This window comes from Artibeus jamaicensis, unplaced genomic scaffold (assembly GCF_021234435.1).
Source record: "Artibeus jamaicensis isolate MK-2021 breed Jamaican fruit bat unplaced genomic scaffold, CSHL_Jam_final scaffold_833, whole genome shotgun sequence".
NCBI classification, from domain to species: domain Eukaryota; kingdom Metazoa; phylum Chordata; class Mammalia; order Chiroptera; family Phyllostomidae; genus Artibeus; species Artibeus jamaicensis.
Genome location: NW_026522056.1, coordinates 27,460,903 through 27,487,938, shown reverse-complemented (window position 1 = coordinate 27,487,938; position 27,036 = coordinate 27,460,903). Strand labels below are relative to the sequence as shown.

Sequence of the window (27,036 nt, the reverse complement as noted above, 5' to 3'; positions counted from 1 at the left end):
AAAAGTTTTTAACAGAATGCTTCTTTCCCTGACTAGATTCTCAAGTAGGTGTTTTACGCATTTGGAGTGTTTCGAGAACAACACCTATTGATACTTTTAAATTAAAGAAAACAGGATTTCACTGCTTACATATACTTAATTCTCCTCCAAGAAAAAAATGTGAGTGAAAGTGTCAACAAAATTTACTCTTTTAAAATATTGTATTTTACAGTAAAATATTGTGTTGTTCAAGTAAAATGACTGATGTAATGCTAGGAGCATAGCAAATGCCCATATGCTACCGAAAAGCAAATTTTAGAAAATAGCCTTGGATGGTATGTGTGCCGAAGGAACCCTGAAGCAACACCATTTCGGCTTCTCTCCGGCGCCTTAATCCTTCTAAATCCTGGAGACCGGATCAGGACTGGGAATTAATAGTCCAGAGGCTGATGGATTGTTTACACATCCCACAAGTTTTTTGTGGTTGTTTGTTTCTCTGTTTAGTTGCTATGAAGATTCACACCATGGGATGGCTAAAATAGCACAGATTCTCTCATATTTTTTATATTAGAAAAGTAACACATATTCATTAGGGAAAAAACATAAAATAGAAAGAAGTAGGTACCAACCTCACCATTTTTGAGTAATTCCTTTCAAGTAATCTATTGCTAGATGGCTAGTCTTTTTACTCCATTTCTTAACATAACAAAGTGTGGAATAAAAAAATTGTGTGAAAATGAAGATTTTAAATACAGACTTTCCAAGTTCTAAAAAAAAGAGTTGAATTACAGATAAAGAGATATATAAAGAGTTCAAAACCACTCATAATGTCAGTAAATTAAAAGATTAGAAAAACAAGTCACGGATCATATTAATTTTATCCAAATTGTCAGCAAACTTTCATTGAATCAAATGCCTCTTTTGTTACTAGTAGGTAGTTAATTTTAGTATGGACTTCCTGTCACTCTCAGATTCTGAGGGATATTATCCAAGTGAATGCAATAAGGAATACTGTATTATATTTTAATAGAAAGGGAATATACTAAAAAAAAGAGAATATCTGGGAAATATTCATCCATCTGCCAGTATGTAATTAATATAGATCTGATAATTTACAGTGGTATCATTATTTTGTATTATGTTTGCAAAAGAATATTCATGTTCTAAGGAAAAACTTGCAAGAAGACATGATATGAGATGAAGAATTTATAGAAAATAACTAAACACAGGACACTTACGTAACTGGAAGTTGGAGAAATGGAAGTATATAAACAGTTGAAGTAAACCTGAGGAAGAAGAAAGAAAAATTGAGGCAGAAATGTGTTTCAGACAATTAGGACTCTTACACTAACTCTATGATTCTCTCAGCTTCTGTTCTTATGATCATTAAGCCTCTAATACAGTAGAATAAAACCTTGCTGAAGACTCATATTTTTATTTGGTTTTGTTCTATGCTTTGTCTCTAGTACCTAAAATAGTGCCTGGTGCGTAGCAACTCTTTATCAAGTTTGGATAAATTGGAGTGAATCATATAATGTCAAAAGTACTTATTTTCATTGGATGACATTTAGTAGTGAGAGTTACAAGCTTTCAAAGAAAAAATTCCCATGCTTGTGTTTGTCTATGCAGATGGGGACATCAGCTAATAATATATTGAGATTTTGAAAGAAGATTCTAATTAAAAAATAACCATTCTGTGCTTCAATTTATGGCAAGATAAAAAAGCAAATATTCACAACATGTTTTGATTCCTCACTTACAAATTTTCATCCATTCCCCCCTGCATTTTTATACACCGCCATGCAAAATAATATCCAATGCTGTGTATATACAGGGCGAGGCAAAAGTAGGTTTACAGTTGTGAGTACACAAAACACAGAGTTTATTCTTGTATTAATCTTTATTAATTATTGTATTATTTTTCCATACAAATAACCGTAGAACTTTTTTGCCCCACTCTCTATTTTGGCAAAGCTGCCAAAGTGCCCCTGTGACAGAAAATGTGATTATTTCTGGGTAAGAGAAAACAAAGGGCTTTTCTTTCTTTATTAACTTGTAAATGTATTTATTTATTAATTTATAAATTAATTTAGGAATTATATATAGGTTATAATATATGTACATATGTATACATATACACATGTAAAATACGTATGTGTATAAATTATATATATAATGTATAAATTAGTTTGTGAATTAGGCCATGTGGTTTCATTCCAGCCTGTGGGGAGCTGTTGGCATATTTACCTGCTGACTTCTTTTCCGTTTTCAGTTTCGATCCAGCCTCCGACCAAAAATCACTACACTTCCTCCACCAGCGAGGCAGTGCCGCCCCCAGCGCTGACCCGGAGCCAGGCCTTCTCCCTCCCTCCCGGCCACGCCCTGTGCTGTTTCCTGGACGGGGGTGTTGGCCTGTACGACCTGGGAGCCAGGAAGTGGGACTTCCTTAGGGACATGGTATGTCCGGTGTCCCTCCTTTCATACCCAACACTTGCTTTGTGAGCTCACAGTGTTTACTTTTACTTATTTATTAATATCATTAACATACATTTTTGTAAACAGTCATGTGTTAGGACTGTATCCTGGCTGGCTAAAATGTTTTAGAATAATGTATAGAATGATGACAAAACCAGTAAAAATCATTCAGTTTTCCATATTGAACTCCTGGAAATGTGAATGCCTAGCTTGTCATGATCACTGTGCACGGTCGGTGGTGTCCCCACTTCTGTGTGGGCCTCCCAGCCCTTCAGACTGCACTGGAAAGTCACGTCACTGGACTGGACTTGGGAAGCAAAATGAGAAATGGGGTCCCCTCTTGGAAGGAAGAAAAGCCCACCTCTGTCAGGTGCTCCAGGCTCAGCTGTTCTCATTGGTAAATGAGCAAACTTGGACGAAGTCGTCACAAGATTGTGTCTATTTTTGAGTCATTACACTAACTCTATGATTCTCTCAGCTTCTGTTCTTATGATCATTAAGCCTCTAATACAGTAGAATAAAACCTTGCTGAAGACTCATATTTTTATTTGGTTTTGTTCTATGCTTTGTCTCTAGTACCTAAAATAGTGCCTGGTGCGTAGCAACTCTTTATCAAATTTGGATAAATGAATGCATGCATGCATGCAATTATATTGTGTTGTAATTAATATTTGTTAGTGATCATCCTTAATTTTCCCTCATTTAGAGTTTATAAAATTGCCTGCTTTTTTCCTTGAGGTTTGAATTCTACTAATTTTGACATTTAAGAAACTTTTAAATGTTAAATGTTCACTAGAAAAACTTAGAAAGGAGTCTAGAGCTATAATATCCCTTGTTTTAAAAAAAGAGGAAATAACCAATAATACTATTGTTTCAGGACTCATTTAATTTGTCTTCAAATAAAAATATTGAATATTAGCAAAAATATTTTAACAATGTGTAGCTTATTTTAAAATATTCCTTTTGTACATGTTTTCCCAGCATGGGAAACTTTTCCTGTATTTCAAATTACCACTTAACTTTAAAAAGAATCATAAAAGGAAAGGGAGAAAAAGAAGTATGTTATAATTTACATTAGTAAAGAGCTACACAATCTAGGTTGAGTGCAGTTTTTATTGAGTCTATGTCCTCATATTAAACTGTTCAATTTTAACTCTGTCGAACTTATAATTCAATAAAAACTCAAACATTCCTTTATTATACATTATTTCAGTGGCTCTTCTCCCTTTAAAAACGTCTGCCAGTCAGAAGAGACAGTGAGTTTTTTCCTTGTAAGTCCTGTCATGCCTAACACAGACCCACACTGGCAGTGACTAGAAATAACATCTCAGAAGAGACATCTGACTCTGATGTTCTATGCATAAAGCATCTCCGCAGATTCCAAATTACATGGGATAAGAAAAATTCTACTCATACACTTTCTAAAAGGTGTGCTTCCCCATGAATGTCTGCTTGATTAAGAGGAAGAAAAATGCTTCAAAATTGCCCCTTCATCCCAGCATTCCTCCTGATAAGAAGATGAGGAAGAAATGTTCACAATCTAGTTCTTGCTGTGTGTTTTTTTCAAATTTCGAAAATAGAATTTGAAAGCATAGCCATGAACTAGCACTGAAAAATGCACATCCAGGCAGTCCCTGTCCCAAGTGTGTTCTTAACCGTGGACTTGAGGACCAGACCAAGTCCAGCCCCCTGAACCTGTGGCTGAACCAACCTCTCCCACCTTTGCTAACTCTGGGATTAGAGAGGGGCCCATGCAGCTCTGTGCAGCTTCCTGTGGGTGGCGCTTCTGGTGTCACTGAGGGTCCAGGACTTGGAAGGCGCCTCTGTGCCTCTAAGGCAAGAGTTGGAATGGAGAGCCGCATCCCTGTGTTAATTCTCTCCCAGGTCCTAGCATGTTGTAGTTTCTGCTGCTTGGGGTGGGAGTTTCAGTTCCTGAGTTCCAGTTTGGGGAGTTGACCAATGGGACCTCTGGCTACTGGCATTAGATTCTTACCAGCTTCTCCCACAGTGCACAGTGATCCCTTTCCATTTCACAGGTGTAACTGTGTGCATCTATCGGCACATCCCACGTCTCAGTCTGTGGGATGTTTGGGACCCAAATCAGCAGGCAGTGGGAGCAAGTGGTGTCGGTTCCAAAGAGTAAACTTGCTAGAAGACTTTGGAACACAACTCATTAAAATCAAGGCCATGCCAATTCTTTCTGTTAAAATCATGACATTCTTTTGGAGTGTGTCATTGGTGTCAAACAAGGAATATTTTCGTGAAAGGACTTTTAGTTTCAGTATTATCTTGGTCTTTTATTATGCTACCAGAATGATGTAATAACTATTAATAGTTAATTACATTATAAATGTCTAGTATAGTATTCTGTATGTCATAAATAATGAGAAAATGTATGTGTTGAGTATAAGATGAAAGTTGGATTTTGAACATCTTTTTATTTAGTTGCTGATTTAAGGAACTGAGGTTGAATAAAATCTAGGTCTATGACAATTCATACACTGAGAACAGCACAGAGACCCTTCCACCACTGCAGTGGCTCAGGTGTTGTGGGTTCACTTGCCTTATATGTTTGCACTCATATTTGGAAGCCACAGTACATGGTTCAGCTTGATTATACATCATGGTTTGCATATTAATAATGTGGATTCCCCTCAGTTCTCATGACTTTTCCTGCTGCATTCCCAGGGCCACATTGAAACCATCTTTGACTGCAAATTCAAGCCTGCTGACCCCAGCCTCTTGGCCACCGCATCGTTTGATGGCACCATCAAAGTCTGGGACGTGAACACGCTGACGGCAGTGCACACATCCCCGGGGAACGAGGGCGTCATCTACTCCCTTTCATGGGCTCCAGGTGAGGAGGGTTCCGTTGACATCAGGGCCCCAATGAAACGACTTTCCTGACTTCTGTTTTCATTGGCATGATCCTCTTCCCATCCATGATCTTCTTCCCATCCATGCTGTCTTGTTCCAAAGGCTTGTAGAGGCAGGTTAGTAATGACATATTGTTTTGGTTCGGCTTTGGGGGATTTCGGAACAAACTTCCTTTATAGGCACGTTGATGTCTACTCCCTTTTATATGACGTAAGCACATGGCAAAGCCACCGTAAATCAGGAGGATGGCAGCTCACCTGATTTTAGCTGGGCTGTGACTTGAACCATATCACACACTTTACATGAACGTTTTCGTTAAAGTTTTCGTGTGCATCCAATATGTAAAAATTAAATATTTACTTTCTAAAAGTTAGAATACATATCTTTCCCTAGTCCAGCTGTTTTGTGAATATGAATGATTATACACCATCACAGTCCACTTGTAACCATGTGGGTAGTTCTATGTCAGTTCCGCCTTTGTGATATTGAAGAACTTTTACCCATAAGAGAGCCTTTCCTTTGGTCTCAGAAAGATGCTTCTGCCTTTTTGCTTTCCTTTGCAGAAAGGGGGTGTCCCGTGCCATCTCCCAAAATCTTATTTTCCTATAATAAATAATTGTCCATACCTAAATGGGTTTCACTTTTTAAGCATTAGAATGCTTTACTTCCTTGTCCCATGAGTAAAATATTAATGTAGAACCTACACATGACCCACACAACCAGGATACAGCTTGTCCCCCCTTATCTCATTGGACAGGGACGTCTGATCTTGAATTTATGGGCTCTCCAGGAGTTTAGATCTCTTCAGAGAATCTGGGGGCCTCTTGGAATTTCGGGAGTAATGTTCAGCGTAGCTGTGCCCGTGTCCGTGGACATCATAGTAATCAGATTCTCAGACAGGCCCACCATACAGAAAGGCTAAGAACCTGCTGCTTTTTTGTGTGTCTCCTCCAAGGTCTAGAAAAAGGCTTTACTTCCACTTTTCACAGACAGTCATTGTTCCTTTAAGCAGAACAAGCTCAGTGCCATTCTGGAAACACAGCTAATTGAAAAATTGGTCCTTCACTGATTAAGAAGTGAGGCACCAGAAGAGCTCAGCAGTTCTCCTCCTTCTCCCTGCTTCACCTCCGTCTCCAACTCGTTGAGTGTGTTGGCCAACATTTAGGAAAGAGTGTCCGAGGTCAGAAGGGTTGAGAAACCCTCGCAGGACTTTATGCAAAGCAGGCAGTGGTGGAATCCACATGGGAACAGGGGTCAGTTTGACCATGAAGCCTGCTCGCTCAGTCCTCGCTCTGTGGGTTCTCACAGCAGGGTCCCCCCACTGGGGATGGAGGGATTGAACTGGCTGGTGCAGACTCAGCACCACCGCAGCCACTAGCCGACCCTTCCTTCTCCTCCAAAAATGCTTGCAAGTCTCAAACCCAAACCCCGAGTAGGAACTGTGTCTGTACAGATCACTGTTTCAGCGCGTTCTCAGAAGGCTTCCTCTTACGTGAAGCCTTACCCCACACTCTGCACTGAGCATTTGCCCCAAGGAAGCAAAACTCAGGGAAAGGAAAGTCTGCGATGTTTCTGAAATGTGATTACAAATGAATCTCTCTTTTTAGGTGAGTCTGGAGGAAACTGGAGAAATTAACAAAGGTCGGCATGGAGGGAAGTAGAATAGGGTAGAGGTGGTTGCATGATTTCCTCTCTATTTAGAATAGATTCCATAGGAAAAGAAAAACAGTGTGAATAAAATGGAAACTTGTCCTTAGTCATTCTGGACCCAAAAGGGGAGCAGAATAAAAATCCTGGAAATATGGCGAGGGCCTTTTAGTGTCTGTAATCTTTTATCACAGTAATTCCCCACTGGGCTGGCCCCCAGGTAGCAGACCATGCCTCCCCCTGTAACAGGAGAAAAAAACCCTGCTGCCATGTTCTTGCAGGGGCTGCTGGGGCCCTGGACCAGCCGTCAGCTTAGTGGCTGTTTCACTGCTACAGATTGTCTTATTTCTTAGAAGCAAAGCATGTTTGATGTTTTTATTAGAGAAACTGATTTTGTTTGTGGGCATTGCTCACATAAATGCTTTTCCAACCATGAAAAAAAATTAAGATGGTCAAAAAAGGAAAGGCTAACTGGATATGTGATAATATTGAGGAATTTTTGACCCTTTGTCATTGTGTGGGGTTGGTTATGCTAATAAAAGTGTCCCTGTCTTTTAGACATCCATGCTGAAGTGTTTTTGATGAAATGGTGCAATGTCAGAGGTTTATAGCTGAGAAACTCAGCAGGGCCTATAGACTGAGCCAGGCTGACCTTACTTTGACCATTGTTGAAGGTCATATATTCATCCTGTTCTTTGTGTTTGCATGAGTTTGATGATTTCCATATTAAAACATTTAAAGAACTGCTTTGCAAACCACAGGTCTTACCATTTGGAAAGCGTATTTGTGGTAGACGTTTCTTCATGTAATGCCTAACAAATTGTTTCCTAAGGTGATCTGGACTGTATTGCTGGAGCGACTTCCCAAAATGGTGCTTTTATCTGGGATGTTAAAAAGGGCAAAATGGTGCAGCGCTTCAATGAGGTAAGATGTTGTCTATTGGTAGCCAAACAACCTAATGTCTTATACTGCTCCCTGTTTTATCAATGCGTTAGTCTCTTAATTTCATAGTTATCACCAGATGGCATGATGTTCTCTGAATGAGAAGAAAACTGAGGAACATTTACATGCCAGAGTGAACTCTGAAGAATGTAGATGAACCTAAGATATAGAAATCCACCAAAGTTGCATTACAGAGTCAGCAACTTTGAGTAGGGGCTGTAGGCAAATATACAGTAATTGGAAGAAGACCAAACTCAGAACGAGTCCCAAATTATAGTCCCAATTCTCTGACTAATTAGCTGTTGACTTAGGAAGAATCATTTTATTGCTTGAACCTCTTCATAAGACAGTGGAGTTAGATTCTATTGTGTTGGTCAAAAAGGTTGTTTGGTTTTCTCCATGTGATGGCTCTAGTAGCACTTAGTTGTCTTTAACTTCATTCAAAACAATTTTGTTAGATTGTATTGCAACAGCTTTCATATCAGCGTGCATTTAAAAAAACTTATTAAAAATTGGTGATTTTTTTGTGTAGCCATTTAAATATTGGAGATGGAAGAAAATATGCAATATTTTCAGCCTACTGTGCTTTATTATTTCAAGAAAGGTAAAAGTGCAAAAAAAAAGACTTGTGCAATGTATGGAGAAGGTGCTGTGACTGATCAAATGTGTCAGAAGTGGTTTGTGAAGTTTCCTGCTGGAGGTTCCTCACTGGATGATGCTCCATGGTCAGGTGGACCAGTTGAAGTTGGTAGCCATCGAATCGAGACATGAATTGAGAACAATCAACATTATACCATGCAGGAGATAGCTGACATACTCAAAATATCCTAATCGATCAAGTTATTGGTGAAAATAAAAAATGTGTCCTTTAGTTTACAGAGAAAACCATACAGACTTTTCGGCCAACCCAGTATAATTTCCTACGTTTCCTTTCAGTTCTTAAATCCTTTCATCCTGTGACAAGCCCTGAAGCCTCCGCTCTTCCTCTCTGTAGTATCACAGAGGGTGCTTTCACCTCTGCTTGGAGTCAACTGTCAGCTGCAGTTTACGGAGCTCCATTAATATTGGGAAATTGTTGAGAATGTTAAGAGATGAATCAAGGGATGTACGACAGAATCTAGGGTTGTCTCTATTTTGAAATTTCATTCATTTCAAATGATGACTGTCAAAGTTTATTAAATATATGACTGATATGAAAATTGTTTATACATTTAATGCTTTAAAACGATTTATACAAAAAACAGTTGGGTACTCCTCTGAGGATCTGGTAGTCTTGCCCTTCTGGGGGACAGAGAAATGAGACAAATGCAGAGTACGGGCATCATCGAGCCCAGTAAAGCAGTATTGCTCTCAGAAAAGGAATCTCCCAGCAGCGACTGCCTGCTTACATCCCTCCCCTTCCTCTTCATGACAGCACTCTAGGTCCAGCCTACCCTCTCTGCCCTCCCAACCAGAACAATAAATCGTGAGAGAGGACATGAACCTGAAGAAGAAACTTGTGGCCTAAACCTAAGCAAGTTTATTCTTCAGTGTCAGATCTGTTGGCCTGTTCCCATGGCATCCATGGCCTTAAATATCTGCCCGTTTCCCAGTCTTGCTCCAGTGGCCTGGCATCTGGGCACCCGGCATCTCTAGTGCCCATCTCTGTCTTTCATAGTTAAGACCAGTATCAAAGTTGCTTATGTCTAGGAGAATAGATATGGGGAAGGTTAAGAATGCCAGCTTTAATGAACAGTTACATATTCCTCCCGAAGGACGTGCAGGATGGTAAAGAGCCCGAAGCGCACTCCACGTGGGATAACAAAGCTGGCGGGAGGCCTCCGCTCTAGCTGATGAGTGTAGGGACCACCTCCAGGTTCCTGTTCATCTTCATAAGCTTCCCCACCTTGACCTCCAAAGACAGAAAACAGCCAACTAGAGACTGCCTCAGACAAACAGCCTTAAAGCATGGGATAAGAAGGCACAGCCAGCATCATTGAAGTACTATATAAGACTGAAATGTTTTCAGTTAAATTTGGAAAGGGATGGACCTTTATTTACCCATGACCTAGCTGATGAATGAAATTCCCATCTGTATTTCTTGTCTTTGAAAAAGTTCTCATCACAGCAGGTGTGATTGGACCCTTTCGCCCTTCCACAGTCCGAGAATGCTGACAAGCAGATACATAGGGTTATTTGTTGTAGGAGTGGTCTTAAAACTGTTCTTCGAAATTGGGAAGGACAGTCAATAATAACAATTGCCTGCAGTTGCTCCTGCATCGCCATGGCAGCCAAGCTCACACTGGGTTAGGAAGCAGAGAGAATGTTCTCCAGTCTCCAGGCTGGTGTTGCCAGGGAAAGCCTCACGCAGGGTTTGACTCCACAAAAGCCTCGACAAATGGATTCTGGCTCTTGACTAGCATTCACAGAAAAAGAGCTAGAAGCCACTCAATTTATGTTTTATATTTTTTCTTTTACAAGTCATTTATTTAGCTTTTATATGTTTTTTTAAATTTTATTGTTGTTTTAAAGTGGCAATTTTAAGTGTGACAACTTTAACGTTGTTCAACTGTGTTATATTCAGCTTTCTGCTGTTGGCAATAATGCCTCTTTCAGCATCATCAAAAGCAAGTTCCTAGTAGAAAAGTAATACTTAGAAGAAGTAAATAAATAAGAGAAAAAAGGGGTGAATTATTTCTTATTGATAGGTATTTTGCCTTTTTTGAAGCATGGAAAAAATGGAATATTCTGCATTGCCTGGAGTCATAAAGATTCCAAAAGAATAGCAACCTGCAGTGAGGACGGCTTCTGGTAAGTGCTGAGGGTGGCATCTTACGGTTGGTAAAGGATGCGTGAGCCACACCAATCATATATGGGAGCACAGACTTTAAAATGTGGATGAGGTTCCATTTGTACAGCTGGCCAGCTACCACAAATAGTATTCATAAGCCCACTGAGGCGTGTCCTGTGTTGGTATGATACATTGGTAATAAATAACAAGGAAACGATATGCAAAAATAAACCAGTAACTGTTTGAATTATGCCTAATAGGCTATGAATTGCCTCAAAGAAACTTGAAGGGCTTTTCTGAAAGAGTCTAACTGATCCTCCTCAGATTTGTGAGGGGTCGGCATTTCAGTTTTAAAGTGGCTCAAGAGATACCGGGTCCTCTAGAAACTTCTTCACAGTTTTGTAGGTGCTATTATCTATAAAAGGATAAAAAGCCTTTGCAAAGAAGAATAAGGTAATTCATACGGGAAATGCCCTTTTTTTAGAAGCTAAGTTCTCAGACCCTGTGTTTCAGAAACATGCGCTTTCTCAGTTCTGTTAAGTTCTAGGGGAAAGTAGGTTTCCGAAACAATCCACGGAAGAAAAGAATTGCCCTTGGGTTAAATATGTCTGAAATCAGGTGCTGCCACCTGGGACAGGTGAGGTGCCCACTTGAGGCTGTACTTGCAGGGCTCTGCTGCCTTGATGAAGAGCCACAGTCAGCATCTGAAGGCTTAAAAGCAGGGGTCACCACCCTGCCCGGTCACCTCAGAGGTTCCGGTGGGCCTCGTGATGTGCCGGAGGGTCTCCCCTGAAAGTCTTTAAAACCCCGTAATACATTTGTTTTACACATTTACTTTTTTTCTTTTTAAAGGACTCAATAGCTCTTGTATTATGGTATCACACAGTAGGCTTTTAGATCTTCTTCTGTTTTGCAGTGAAGGTACACAGGATCCTTTTAGGGAGAAGGGATCCTTCGAATTTCTAGTTATGTTACTTAGAGTGTGCCAAGAAAACAATGCAACTTGCACGTCTTGGGCTTGGTATGATAGTGGCTGTAAATCAGCCTTATAAATGAGTTTTAAATACAGATTCTGAAGCTAAGTATCTAATACATGTTAATTATATAATTGTTTTAAAATAGATATATAAGCTATGCTTCTCCTAGATCAAAAAGTTTCTCTATGAAATAGTTTCTGAATCAAAGTCTATCATCTCTGAATTGATATAAATGGATTAACATAATTAATAATAGATGATGTAAGTATATATACTCATAATTGGTAATAACTTTGGCACAGGACTTTTTAATGTTCCTGGTGCTTTGCAGACAAGGATCTATCCTAAAATACTTAAGTTTCACTTACATGATTCTGATTTTGTTCTCATGAATGAAATCTTCAGAATATTTTCCCCTATTAATGTTTTACACCTAATTTCAGTATCATTCGAACAATTGACGGCAAAGTGCTCCACAAATACAAACACCCTGCAGCGGTATTTGGTTGTGATTGGAGCCAAAACAACAAGTAAGTATTTTTTTTCCTGAAATACATAGTCATTACATTTCTGAGATATTAAATAACTACGAAGCTTGATGGTATTCCCATAAATGATATGTATCACTGTTTTTAGACCATGTTCCCCTCACCCAGTCTTATAGTTGCTTATTTATTCCAGATGTCAATTTTATTTCATCAACTCATCACACGATTTAGAAATATCAGTTTCTTTTTTCCAAAACAACTTTCTGATGCTTTATGGTTAATGAATGAAAAATGGAAATCAGTACCATCTCTGTTGGTGTGGATTCTGCCATAAAAATGGGGGCCTTTCTGCCCCCCTTTTTAGGAATCTCTGTGGCAGTCTTGTTCTTCCCCAACTTCCCATCGCCCCACCCGATGCTCAGCGTCAGCACGTGGAACTGAGGTGGTTGGTTTTGAAAGGCCAACCTTGCCAAACAGCCTGATAATTTACTGTGGAAAAACCAGCCTAGATTTTAAAATTAGTCCCAGTCAAACCTCCACTACAATTGATCCTAAATTCATTGCATGTTCAAGAATCTTGTGTGTTCATACCTCTCTTTGACAGGGTATAAATTATACTCAAAAATTCAAACTTTCTTGAGATGTTAAAACAGTGTGAAGTATCTTATGATTTTCCACCTCACAGGTGGAAAATACACATATTGAAACATTAAAACTTCATGTGTGTTCTGAGTCCAATCCCATACTACACTAAATGATGGATCTAGGTATTTCTTCCAGTCAGTATGGAAGCAGTTACTACACATGATTAGAGTTTACACACATAATGAGCCCATGCCAGTGTCTCCCTGGTAGCGTACCTACCTCGTCATCTCTCAGTTTCCATTTCCGGTCACCCAGGAGTCACTGTCACCTGCTTCATCCAAATGCTCTTCTCTCCCGGCTGCCCCTTTGCCACTAAAACGATAATGTTTGTTTGATTTTAGTTTTGGGTTTTTGCATTTTAGAAATACTTTATGTTTACTTTTTAAAAATTCATTTACTTATGTAATCTGAACTTTTAATTTTTTTACCTTAATTTTCATTGTATTTTTTCCCATTACCATTTCCCACCCTTTCCTGTACCTTCTTCTGCCTCCGGGGGTCAGGGTTTGTAGTGACTAGTAGTGATTTGTAGTTTTACTTACCAGCAAGTAAACATATCTCAAACCCTCACCAACAGTTGCAAAATATAAAGTTGTGAGAACTACTCAAGAAGTTATAATTCTGAACATTTTTTAAAAGAACATATAGAAATTAAATGCCATTATTTCTGATCTAAGATGCATATCATAAAAATTCAACTGATTAACACTGAGAGAGGAACTTCTTTGGGTATTAGGGCAGTTTCTGCCAACTGTGTTTTTACTTAGGTAAGTTTTTAGTCCAACTTCATTAAGGAAGCAAACAAAAAAAATTCCAGTGTTAGAAGTGAGAACTGTGTACGTTTTTAAATCCTTGGTTACAAACACTCTCAAATGTCTCACACTTCCGTGTGCCACTGGTACTGTTTCAGAGACATGATCGCCACGGGCTGCGAAGACAAGGAAGTGCGCGTCTATTACGTGGCCACCAGCTCGGAGCAGCCGCTGAAGGTGTTCAGCGGGCACACGGCCAAGGTCTTCCACGTGCGGTGGTCTCCTCTCAGGGAGGGGGTTCTCTGCAGCGGTTCTGATGACAGGTGTGTATTTTGGGGTTCTCATTTTCTTTTCATTTTTGGAAATGTCCTCACTTATATGATCCGACTGATGCAGGGAATATTTCAAATATGTACTTGACATGTTGGTGGTTAACAAGTAGCTAATTGCATTCAACTGAAAGTAAATTGAATTTTGTCATGCTTATATTATCATTGTTGTCATGATATTCTATTTTCTTACTTATTTTACTTCCTATGGATGCTTATTTCTATCTTACTAATAACAAAGTTAATAGAAACAAAAATTTTAAAAGGATCTTTTGGGAAAAGTAGAAAGATTGGAAACAGATCTCTAAAATATAGAAAAGATAGAAATATATGTAAAATATAGAAATATATAAAACCTTTTTAACAATGTTTACATGTTATGGAAAAAACTAGACTCTTTTCATTAAGAAAGGAATAAAAGAAGGTAATTATATATTTTAGCATGAAGAGCAGATACTTTAGTAACAAGAGTGATTTAACATTTTGGTCACTGCTAAACATGAGATAAATTTAGGTAAGAAAAATCTCACTTTATACAAGGAGAAGTCATAGTACACAGTAACCACAGGTCGATTATTAAAAATTAAGCATTTTCATCTTGAAATTTTGAAAGAAACCCAAATTTAATAATAAAAATAATTGTGGGATTACTGTGGGTTATCACTTTAGTCTCTTAACATGGACTCCAAAGTCTCAATTCTATTCTACATGACAAAAGTACCATCTTCAATTACTGTCTCAGACACATTTTTCGGGAAGGCAGCAGTGAGCAATTTACTAACTAACGGTAAAGAAAGCTGAAGGCCTTGACTGAACTCTGGTGCCCGGTCCTTTAGCAGTCAAGCCGATGATGGTTGTACTTAGCATGTTCTCTGGCCTGTGTAAATAAGAGTCAGAATTGTAGGGAACTCATTCCTTGCCAGTGTACTTATTGCAGAGTGTACTTCACCCCAGAAGCCAGCTTCAGGTACTCCTTGTATGCAGTTGGCCAGCACTAGCTTTTCTGAGGCTTAATTAAAAAATACGCATTCGGACTTCCAAGCCTGATGTTTGCCCAATCGGACTTGGGTCATAAAAGAAAGGACACCTGTTCTGGTGCCGCCTAGGGTAACAAAGTATTTTGAAACAAGTCCCTTTAGTACTGTGTGTGAAGGTATGATATCCAACAAAAGAATTTAAGCATGTCTAAGAAATCAGCACCCCAAAATTGGTTTTGATATACCTGGATCCATTGTTCTGTACTAGGGTAAGGGGAAAAAAATCTTTTATATAAAGCGGAAAGAGATATGCATTCAAGGAATAAAAATATATAATATAATGTTTAATATAATCTCTGAGTTCATCAGATTTATATAAATCTGTGAGTAAAAATTTAGTATGGATTGTTCAAGCAGAGTTGGCATTTGGAGGTCTTAAGTTGATTTTGAGTTCAGATTTTATTCTAGTAACATTTGTACCTTGCAGAGTCAGTAGATTGAAGCAATGCCATGAATCCAGTTATATTTAAATTTTGTACTCAATCTGAGAGTGTCTCCACACTAGATAAGCAACTTACTCTACTGAAGGAATGGCTTACTGTGCTGATGTGATCATGAATATGAATTGATCTTTCAGCTAATAGCCCTTGTCATACATACTCTATTTCATGATACATAATTTGAGTTTTCTTCGATTGCCCCATCCACGTTATTAATCATCTTTTTCTTTGGCTTTATCTATTCTGGATATTTTATTTTAAGAAAGCAATTTTTAAACACATATGAACTGTGAAATAGTACATTTAGTTTCATTAGCAAATTAACCAGTAAAAGTCAGGAAAAAATATATCTGTACATTGGAATATGCTAGCCGTAGCCTAACGACTCATTTCTATCTGCTCTAAAGAGGAGAATCGTAACATCACTTGAAACATAGAATGCTTTCTTAATATACTGAGAAATAATTGTCATGTTCCAGTAAGAATATGTTAATATTTTATATCGGTTGCAACTTGAATGGCACTACTTCGACAACATTCTGTTTCAGTTCTGTCCGAATCTGGGATTATACTCAGGATGCCTGCATAAATGTTCTCAGTGGACACACCGGTCCTGTGAGGGCCCTAATGTGGAACCCCGAGCTCCCCTACCTGCTCGTGTCCGGCAGCTGGGACTACACCATGAAAGTATGGGACACTCGAGATGGGACTTGCTTGGACACCGTGTGTGACCACGGCGCTGATGTATATGGTAAAGCAGTTTTCATGTGCTTGCAAATGTTGCTCTGTTAATGACGATGATAACTTCTGAGCAAAGCGGTATTTTCCGGAGAAGTCATGAAAGGTTTTGTTTTTAAAAACATTTTTCTCATTAGAAACTATACCTGTCGTTACTGAACTATCAGAACATCCAGATAGCGATAAAAAACGTCATCACAAATTTGCAGAAGATAACTTTTATGAGCATCACAGTGTCTGTCTTTATCTGCAGGTACATTTTAGTTCCTACACACATGTACACACATGTACCCATGCACCTGTTTGCGTGTATGGCTTAGAGGTCTGTCCCTCCAGAGGTAAGCTGTGGAGAGGGATTCAGTCATGAAGCGGATGTAGCTCAGGCATTCTTCTGCCGCTGTGCCTCGGAGTTCAGAGAGCGGGGTTCTGTTTTCAGCACCGTCGCGCTGGGTGTGGGGAATCAGACTGTCTGTTGCACAGCACTCTACTGTCCTCTGTAGTCCCCAGCCCTTGGAAGCCATAAGGAGGTCGACAGAGATGCAAAAATAGCTGCCTTCTAGTTGAGGGAATGTAGGCCTGTGTGGGAGAGAACCCCATTTCTGGGTGTTTTCAGTGGAAAGGGCCCCGACTCTGGGAGCTGGCACGCCCGTCAGTTCACAGGTTCCTGTGCACGCCACTGGTGTTAATAGACTGAAACATAATTTCAGCATCTCCCTCCAGGGCCATTTGCTTTCTAACGATTGCTCAACTTGTATTCCTATTTTATGCTAACTAGTGGATTACATTCTTCCATCATTCTCAGCCAGGACAGAGGCATTTCTTCCAAACATCCATTCTGTACTAGTTTCACGAGGTGCCTGTAGATAGAAAACATTTTCAAGTCTTCCGTTAGTCAACGCAGGTTTGCGTCTCCCTCAGGTCTGGCATGCCACCCCGCCCGGCCCTTCACCGTGGCCTCCTGCTCCCGGGACTCGACGGTGCGGCTCTGGTCCCTGGCCCCACTGACCACTCCTTTGCAGATGAAGATTCTGGCCGACAGGTCTTGGAAAGAAATCGTCGGGAACACTGGTATTGCAAAGCTGCGTGGCTAAGCGTTTTATTTTTAAATGGTATTTTATAGCCATCTTTTCTCACCAAATTACATCTGTTCTCCAGATTATGCCTTACTGCAAGGTGCCCTGCCTGTCCTGTGTGGCAAAGTGTCCAGAGATATTAAACAAGAAATAGAGAAGCTCCCCGGCAATCCTCGAGTGGAAAAGCTGAGGAGGTTTTCAGAATGCTTATCAGTAAGTAGTGACAGGAGTTCAGTGTGGGCATTTGTCTTCTCCGAGGAATGAATCTTTGCAGCTGTTGTCAGAAGGTATATCACACATACTTAAATGCATCATTCTGGTTCACTGGGAGCCTCAGAACATACTTTGTACAGTGTGAGACAGCAAGTGGAAGCCAGAAACAATAAATGGGATAAGGCGTAGATTTATTGCATTAATTTTCTATTTCATTATGCCTGCATTAGCTTTTTGAAGATGCCCAGTGCCGTGCGGTTTCCCATTCATCATTACGGTGTTGCCTGTTCTGTATCCACTCGTTAGCCTCCAGGTGGCAGTGACAATCTGTGGAACCTGGTTGCTGTGATCAAAGGACAAGACGACAGCTTGCTTCCTCAGAACTACTGTAAAGGCATAATGCACCTGAAACACATGGTCAAATTTAGAACGGTAAGTGAAGTGTGCAAATGCATCATGCTCCAGCAAAAGTGGTTTTGCCCTTCCACTACTAAAACATAAAGGTTGTTTCAAAATTTATATGTTAGAGCTGGTAGACTGAAGTAAGTGAATATGGATAGTTAAATCTTCAGGCAAAAGCAAGCATGAGGCTGTGAATTATTTGAGGACAGGTGAAGGCAGGTGTAGTGTTCAGAGGCCGAGGCTCACCCAGTTCTTCAAAGGTCTCATGGAAGGATTCAAAATGCTAGTCATTTACCTGCAACCAGGTGATGGTGGCACATGGACCACCGTGGCTCTAGTCTCAGAGGCCGGACCGGCTGTATCCTGGGAGACATTCCATTAAAACCGACCATGTAACGTAGATCTTAGTGAGGTGGAGCGCAAAATGACTCGGTACCTCCTGCCTGCGGCAATACTCAGTGCTAACCACAGACCAGTCCTGGGACCGGAAGGAAGAGATACCTTTCGTATTTGCACTGCAGTCTCAGTGGTGAGCGCAACAGTTAGTGCACAGAGGGAGTCAGGCGGTGTGGGCGTGATGGCCACCAGGGCCAGTAATTTTCATTTTAATTAGAGGCCTTTCTGTACCCTTGTCACCAGCAATCTATCTATTTCACTCGCCTCTGGTCCTCTGGTCTTCTGCATGGCCACCACCCCTACTGAGTTTGCAGGGCCGGGCGAGCATGCACCAGGCTCACTCGAGCTCTGTGCCCCACCCACACCGATAATCTCTGTTTACAGAGGGGTCACATTTTACAGAGAGAAAGTATTGATTTTTAAAATATTTCATTCCCAGTGCCGCATGCTTTTAAAATATGTGTGCGTTGTTATCCGTATAATGCTTTCATGGTCCAGTGTTATCACCAGCTCTTTTCTAAGAAGAGTTAGAAAAATTCTGTTTGCTTTGTCACCAGTCGGAAGCCCAAGAACTGACCACAGTCAAGATGTCCAAATTTGGGGGCGGTATCGGTGCTCCGACTAAAGAGGAGAGACTAAGGGAAGCCGCTGAGATACACTTGAGACTAGGACAAATCCAGAGATACTGCGAACTGATGGTCGAACTTGGCGAGGTGAGGTGCTGCTCAAGTAAGATCAATGAGCTTCACGAAGTGTCCTGAGTGTGAGATCCTACATAGTGAGTGTGTCTTCTTTCAGAGCTAGTTCTGTCAGTTGCATGTCACGTGTGTGCCAGAGGACAGTAGTTATGCCCTGTCTGCACTACTGGGGAGGCTGTCCGACATTCCTTCCCCACCCCAGACTTACAGAACTGGAAACCCTGGGGATGGAGCCCAATATTCCAGGCTTCTGTAGCCCTTCAGGTTATTCTTTGAATGTTAAAGTCTGAGAACCACTGCCCTGGGCTGGAAGCTTTGATTCCTAAAACAACAGCTCTATTGGCTGATTTGCTCCTGGTGGGTCCCCCCTTGCAAGTGCTGTTGGTCATGTTAAACCCCACACTGGCCAGAAGAAGGGTTTCCACTAAGGATTCTCTGAGGACACGTCCTGATTTTTAGGGAGGACTGAACAAATTTTTAAATAACATTAGGATAAATCTATCCTATTAAAATTCAGCATGGCACTCACATTTGGAAGGGGGTTGGTAGCTACCATAGAACAAAGCAGGGGAGGGCTTCTGCTTGTTAATCTGAGGGCTGGCTACATGAGTGTAGTCAGTTTGTGAAAACTTACTGAGCTTTTCTTTTTTCTTTACGTGCATTTAGTTCAACAAAATTCTTCCACCGTCAGAAAAAGAAACCCAACATGATTAGAACAGCATGCACGTGTTTCATGCTTGATCATTTGAAAAGCTCAAAGGTAGTTCATTTCACAACGACAAAGCATGATATTAAGGATATTTATAAATAATGGAAAGTAAAACTAAGCAATCAAGCTACAATGAAATATATCAAAATTAAATTTAGTGTACCTTTTGATTTCTTCATACACAGGAGGTAATTATTGGTTGAACTAAAATAATGTGCCATTTAAAAATGTTATTGAAAGGCATTGCAAACTAAAAAGTATTTACTGTAAAAGTTTTACTTATGAAGAAGTAAACCTATGACTTAAAAGTTACTTTTTTAAACTAGGCACTACTAGAAAGAATAATATCTATCAAAAACCAAGGAGAAAATAAATAAATTTTGGTAGAATAGTAGAATGTATCCTTCTGAATCCTATATTTTGGTATATATAATTTTAAACTTGGGACTTCCAGCCAAGATGGAGGTATAGTTAGACACCCTGTGCCTCCTTGCACAACCAAAAGAAGAACAACAAATTTAAAAACAAAAAACAACCAGAACTGCCACAAAATTAGACTGTATGGAAGCTGGACAACCAAGGAGTTAAAGAACAAACACTCACCCAGACTGGTAGGAGGGGCAGAGACAGGCAGCCAGGGCAGAGGGCTTAGGGCAAGGCAGCAGCTGGAGGTCCAGGTGGTCCCACATTCATGTTCAGATAAACTAGGAGGAACAACTGGGGAGTGAGACAGACTGAACAACCCAGGGTCCCAGCGCAGGAAAATGAAGCCTCAAACCTCTGACTGAAAACACCTGTGGGGGTTGTGGCATTAGGAGAAACTCCCAGCCTCACAGGAGAGTTCCTTGGAGAGACCCACAGGGTCCTAGAACATATACAAACCCACCCACCTGGGAATCAGCACCAGAAGGGTCCAGTTTGATTTCGGGTAGTGAGGGAAGTGACTGAAAGTCAGCAGAGAGCAGAACGAGTGCCATTGTTCTCTCTGGGACCCCTCCGCAACATACAGCATAACGGTGTAGCCACGTGGGTTGCCCGCCCTGGTGATCATCTAAGCCTCTGCCCCTTACTTCATAACAGGTGTGTGGAGACCAAAAAAAATAGCCCAAATGAAAGAACAGATCAAAGCTCCAGAAAAAATAAAACTAAGAGATGAAGAGATAGCTAAACTATCAGATGCACAGTTCAAAATCCTGGTAATCAGGATGCTAACAGAATTGGTTGAATATGGTCACAAAATAGAGGAAACAATGAAGGCTATGAAAAGTGAAATAAAGGAAAATGTATAGGGAACCAACAGTGACAGGAAGGAAACCAGGACTCAAATCAACAGTTTGTACCAGAAGGAAGAAAGAAACATTCAACCAGAACAGAATAAAGAAACAAGAACTCAAAAAAAAAATGAGGAGAGGCTTAGTTAACTCCAGGACATCTTTAAATGTTCCAACATCCGAATCGTAGGGGGACCAAAAGGAGAAGAGGAAGAGCAAGTAATTGAAAACTTACTTGAAAAAATAATGAAGGAGAATATCTCCAATCTGTTCAAGAAAATAGACTTCCAGGAAGTCCAGGAAGCTCAGAGAGTCCCAAGAAATTGGACCCAAGGAAGAACACACCAGGGCACATCATAATTACATTAGCCAAGATTAAAGGTAAGGAGAGATTCTTAAAAGCAGCAAGAGAGAAGGAGACAGTTGCCTACAAATGAGTGCCCATAAGACTGTCAGCTGATTTTTCAAAAGAAACCTTGTAGGCAAGAAGGGGCTGGAAAGAAGTATTCGAAGTCATGAAAGGCAAGGACCTACATCCAAGATTGCTCTGTCCAGCAAGGCTATCATTTAGAATGGAAGGGCAGGTAAAGTACTTCCCAGGTAAGGTCAGGTTCCAAGAGATCATCATCACCAAGCCCTTATTGTATGAACTGTTAAAGGGACTCATCTAAGAAAAAGAAGATAAAAAATATGAACAGTAAAATAACAACAGACTCAGTTATTAACAACCAAACCTAAAATAAAAACAAATACGAAAGCAAACTAAGCAAACAACTAGAACAGGAACAGAATCACAGAAATAGAGATCACATGGAGGGTTATCAGCAGGGGAGTAGGAGAGGAGGGGGGAAAGTACAGAGAATAAGTAGCATAAATGGTAGGTAGAAAATAGACTGGGGGAAGTTAAGAATAGTACAGGAAATGTAGAAGCCAAAGAACTTATATGTACGACCCATGGACGTGAACTTAAGGGGGGAAATGCGGGTGGGAGGGAATGTGCAGGGCAGAGGGGAATAAGGAGAGGAAAATGGGAAAACTGTAGTAGCGTAGTCAAAAATACATTTAAAGAAATTTTAACTCTATTTAATGCAAATTTAATTAAAGATCCTTTAATCAGGTATCCACTTATGGAATTTAATAAATCTGTTGTAGGGTTTTATTGATGGACTCAATGACCTAAAACCCATGCTTAAAATCATTTAGATATCTGGGTGTTCTTATAATTGTCCATTATCACCTCCCTTTAAACTGTTTCTATTTCTAGAAGATTAATACTATGAAATGAGAAAAACATTTAATCTTTAACTTTTGAAACATGCTTTTATTGAGAATGTGGTGTGGTTAATTTAATCTATACTTTAACATCTTTTTTCCATTTCTCTCTCTATAAATAAATTTCTCATAAAAACATGATTTAAGTTTCCTTTCTCAGGCAACATCATTATGAATAGCATAATATTAAAAATTACCTTTTTAAACTTGAACCTATTATTTTCAGGGTCATTACTAACTTCACAGCCTTAATCGCGGTAGAACCCTGTTTTGGAAAGCCTTAATTAAAATGAAGTTTTGATTTATGTAGTGATATATCATAATATTTTTTCCTCACTTCCCTTCTAGCCATGAACTCAGTGAAATCCACAGCTTGAGTCAAATAACCATCACTGTCAGCCTTGACCTAGCAATGAGGTTCTTTATCAGCATCTTAATTTTTAAAATACAAGGACAGGTATTACAAATTGGAAAGGAAAAATCTACAATAAATATAACTTACAAAATGAGTAGGGAAAGAATAAAAATAGAAATAGATATTATATTTGTTCAAAATATCAGTGAAATAAAAATTTTACTACACATTATTTTGAACATTGAACTTAGAATACCACATGGCACAGGCTACTCTGGTGTTGTACTGGAAGATGAGTTAATAGAGTTTTCAAAATTCATAGTTTAGTTACTATCCCTCCCCATCCTCTCCTTCCCTCTCTCTGCTCTCCCTAGCTCTCTTCTCTTTGTCTAGGTTTGGGATTTTTTCTGCTAAGTAATAGAATTTACGTATCTTATTTTGTTTTAAAATACGGTGGTACTTCTTCTCTGTGGAATGCATGAGAAAATACAAAAAGAACCCTGGAAATGCACATACCCTATCAGCAGTCTTACAGTGTCAAAAGTTCAAAGTCAGGCCGTGCAAGCAGATCACTGTATCTCTGCTCTCCCTCCTTCTATTCCAGTGGGACAAGGCCTTGTCTGTCGCGCCAGGCGTCTCTGTGAAATACTGGAAGAAGTTAATGCAGAGGTAAGGCAGACGGCCTGTGTCTAAGGGATGTGTTCAGATACGTTAAAGTGGAAACACTGTACAAATATGACGGCCATGTCTGAGATTTTCCCCTTTGTGTTGTTATAATTAATCACTGGATGTTGTATCTACGGATCCAGTAAGTGAACCGGTTACAAGTCATCTCATGTTCTTGTATGCAACCTGTCATCTGATAAAGACAGTGGGAGGCTGGTGTCCCCTGTGAACAGGGCAGTGAAATGACAGGCCCATGGACATACTCACTGGCCAGTGAGCTGGCACTGGAAAACAAGGGAGAAGGCTTTCTGAGGGTCACCAAGCATTTGCGGCACGCTCATTCCACAGTCTCAGTTCTCTCGTCAGACAGCAGTCCCTGCCGTTCCCCCTCTGTGGACATGAAGGAGGAACAAAAGGATGAAGAAGAGATTCAGTGCTCAGCTGGCTAAACTAGGTGCCCTTGTTCAGGAATGGAATAAACAAGGTTTTCTGCCAGGATATATTCCTTTCCTAGGGATGCCGTTACAAAGTCCCACAGACTAGGTGGCTTGGGACCATGGAAACTCACTCTCAGTTCTGGGGCTAGAAGCCTGATCAGAAGTTGCCGGCAGGGGTTCCTGCGGAAGGCCCGTGCCTCCTCCCAGCAGCGGGGGTGACCGGCCATCCCGGCTGTCACTGGCTTGTACACATACCACTCCACGCTCGGCCTTGCCCTCACGTGGCCTTATCCCGGTGTCTCCGTGCCTAACTGTCCTTTTTGTAAGGACACCACTCGTATCATGTGTAGGGTCCCAGTATAAGCCCATCTTAACTAATTGCAGTGATGAAGACCGTATTTCCAATTAAGGTCACATTCACAGGTACCATGGGTTAGAATTTCAACATATTTTGGCGGGGACAGATTTTAACCCACAACATGAGACTCTTCTCTATTCCACTCATTCATGCAACAACTATTTATTCCTTGCTTGCTATGTGCTAATCACTGTGCTAGGCCTATAGGGTGCTATTTGAGGAGTGTTTATATCTGGCATTAAAAATGAAAACATTTGATTTTTATTTCATGGTATGTGGTTTATTGAGAACCCAACTGCAACTCACATGTACAGACAAATCAGTCGGGGGAAGCATGGGACCCGGAACAGTGAATGCCTTTGCCGTGGGAAAACCGAGTTCCCGGCACCTGCTGTCTGACTGTGGGCTCAGCAACGGACCTGCACACAGCCCTCGGCCCCAGGCTCTGAGCTGCAGGATTGGAGGGTGGGGTGGGGCCACGCTGCACTGAGGTCTGATGTTAGGGCTCCCACTGAGACCTTAACAGGCCAAGTCAGCAGCAGACATTTGTTTCAGAAACAATTTTGTCTCAACATCACCAAAACTCTACTGGTCTTTGGAAATGAATGCCTGGTCCTCCGTGCTCCACAGTGTGTGTAGTGGCCAGGATACAGTCTTCCCACGGCTCCAGAGTTATGTCTTGTGAAGCTGGCCACGGACGGGGGTCGACAGTCCTCAGTCCTGGTTTCCAATGCCAAGGGAGGAAATGTGGTTTCTGATCAGCTATAACAAGGAAGTCAGGGTCACGTGGTAAAAATACAGCTGTTGGGAAGCACCCCGATGACTCTATAAACTGGGGATGGTGGATGGTAAGCTGGGAAAACAACGTAAAATAGGTCGCTGCACCTAGCCAAAGATTGGCATTTGAAATGTAATTTAATGCAAATGCCAACATAAATATACCAGGTCAGCGTTGAACAACACTGAAGTTAAATATGAAGGGTGGGAGGAGCTAGGCTGGTCATTGAGAAAGTGCCCGGGACTCAGAGATAGACAGAGAGACAGTGATGGACACAGAGAGACAGAGGCAGACATGTGTGTACTCTTCATAATCTTCACAGTCAGCCTCCCCTTACCCCCTTCACGTAGCTGGAATATTATCTTCCTTAAAATTACCCTGCTTGGGTCACTTACAATAGTCTCCAGTTTATTATGAGTACTTAAGTTCTTGCATGATCCTTTTTAATGATTTTTAAGCTAGTTGTATTTAGAAGCTCTCTAGTCATTGTTGTGTTCACTATAACATTTAAAATTCCCTTTAACAAAGTAGACACCCATGTATTTATCAACCCAATTGAGAGCGGATCTTCCCTCATGCATACCCAGTTCACAACTTATTTTCAAAAAAATATGTTGCTCATATAAATAGATAAGCTACATTAATTTTAAGGCCTGAAGTATTCGGTACATCTAAAATATGAAACTAGGTAGTGTTCTAAGGGAAAACAGGTACCTATAGTATTTATTAATTCAGAAAACATTCATCTTCCATATGTGATTTGACCATGAAATCTGCTTTCTTAAAAAGTGATATTGCAAAAGAGCTTGATGGCATTGGCTTCAAATTTTTGATGTTTCTGAAAATCTCAGTCCAGCTGAGAACCTTGAAATTAGTGTATTGTAAAAAAAATTTCTTATTTTATTAGGAGAGCCGATCAATTAATCCAGGAAGATAAGGATGATGTCATCCCCTACTGCGTAGCCACTGGGGACGTGAAAAAACTGGTCGCTTTCTTCCTGTCCCGGGGCCAGCTGAAAGAAGCCCTGCTCGCTGCCCAGGTAGAGGTGTGCGCCCGCACAGGTGCGCATGCGGGCGGGTGGGCGTGGGAAGGAGAAGGCCCTACTGGCTGAGTCCCCTTGATGTGATGGACAAAGTCAGAGGTGGCTCAGCCTCTGCCCACCTCCTGGTGGCCACCACCTTCCATCTCGACATTCCAGTCTCTTTGCTCTGGTTGCACTGGATGCATTTTAGGTCTTTAAATATACAAGCATGTGTGAACTCTGAACTGTTGAGTGCAGTTGAATGTTCTACATGCTCGTGCAGCTTTGTCTGTAACCGTGAACTCAAAGCTTCACATGTGTACAATGGAGTTCACATTTATTTTTCAGATTCCAAGGGTGTCTGTAAATTGTAGTATAAATTTCAAACAAGATTCAGGTATGCTGTGTTCAAAATACTGGTCTGAAATTGATCGGTTACCAACAGTTAGTTAAACATTAATTCAAGCTTTCTTTAAATTCCAGGCTGCTTGTGAGGGGAATATGCAAACCTTCCACATTTCTACACCCAAAGGATCCTCTTGTCCCGATGATTTCTACAAGGAAGACTTTAATGAGTAAGCGATTCTTAGTTTGGGGGTCACTGATTGTTACAGTGGGTTTCCCCTGAGGACGTGAGGGCCGTGTAGTTCATCTTTCTTTGTATTCAGAGGACGTGGCTGGCACGTGAGCTCCCTGCACTTCTCTAGTGAGCTCCACCATGGCACTTGTCCCCAGGTGAGTGGGGACATGCCTGGCATGGAGACACAGCCCAGACACCCTTTCTGTGGCTTCCAGGACAGCAAAACGCATTTCAGTGTGGAGACTGCAATTCAAGTGTCTGATTGCTCGCTGCTGAGCAAACCCACTGGGGAGAAGTGGCGCCGCGCTGCCCGTGGATGTTTTGCTGTAAAGTCAGTGTGGACAACAGCACAGTGACATCACTCCTGACCCCACGAGCCCAGTACGAGTGCCACGAATAACACGTTGGCCTTGCGTGAAGAAGAGATCCAAGTAGTTATGTTTTTCAGGGAAATGGAAATTCGACTTCTTCAACTTTTTTGACCTTTTTCAAATCTATTAATCTGCCTTCTCCTCCCTCTTCTCTTGGCTCCAGTTTTACTCTAGAAAAGAGGATGTTTGAACTTTTGGGACACTTACCAAGTCAAAAAGGATCATAAAATGTTAAGCAAATGATGTGTGTGAACTAGTGTATTCCTACCTGGTTCTTTGCAGCAACTCCCTGCCATTTCTAAACGTGGCATCTGGAGGATGTAACACACACACGCCACC

General features: G+C 40.7%; 1 protein-coding gene across 1 annotated transcript in view; it reads left to right on the top strand.

Annotated features, from left to right (window-relative positions):
* WDR17 (WD repeat domain 17) overlaps nt 1–27,036 on the top strand; it is a 77,324-nt gene that overhangs the window by 37,140 nt on the left and 13,148 nt on the right. Inside the window, exons 6-20 of the mRNA XM_053659798.1 lie at nt 37–159; nt 2,252–2,436; nt 5,143–5,311; nt 7,811–7,902; nt 10,628–10,710; nt 12,111–12,197; nt 13,711–13,875; nt 15,907–16,109; nt 17,015–17,164; nt 17,252–17,382; nt 17,689–17,814; nt 18,738–18,893; nt 23,090–23,154; nt 25,632–25,764; nt 26,230–26,321. Of these exons, the coding sequence (XP_053515773.1) occupies nt 37–159; nt 2,252–2,436; nt 5,143–5,311; nt 7,811–7,902; nt 10,628–10,710; nt 12,111–12,197; nt 13,711–13,875; nt 15,907–16,109; nt 17,015–17,164; nt 17,252–17,382; nt 17,689–17,814; nt 18,738–18,893; nt 23,090–23,154; nt 25,632–25,764; nt 26,230–26,321 (1,960 nt within the window). The remainder of the gene's footprint in view (nt 1–36; nt 160–2,251; nt 2,437–5,142; nt 5,312–7,810; nt 7,903–10,627; nt 10,711–12,110; nt 12,198–13,710; nt 13,876–15,906; nt 16,110–17,014; nt 17,165–17,251; nt 17,383–17,688; nt 17,815–18,737; nt 18,894–23,089; nt 23,155–25,631; nt 25,765–26,229; nt 26,322–27,036) is intronic.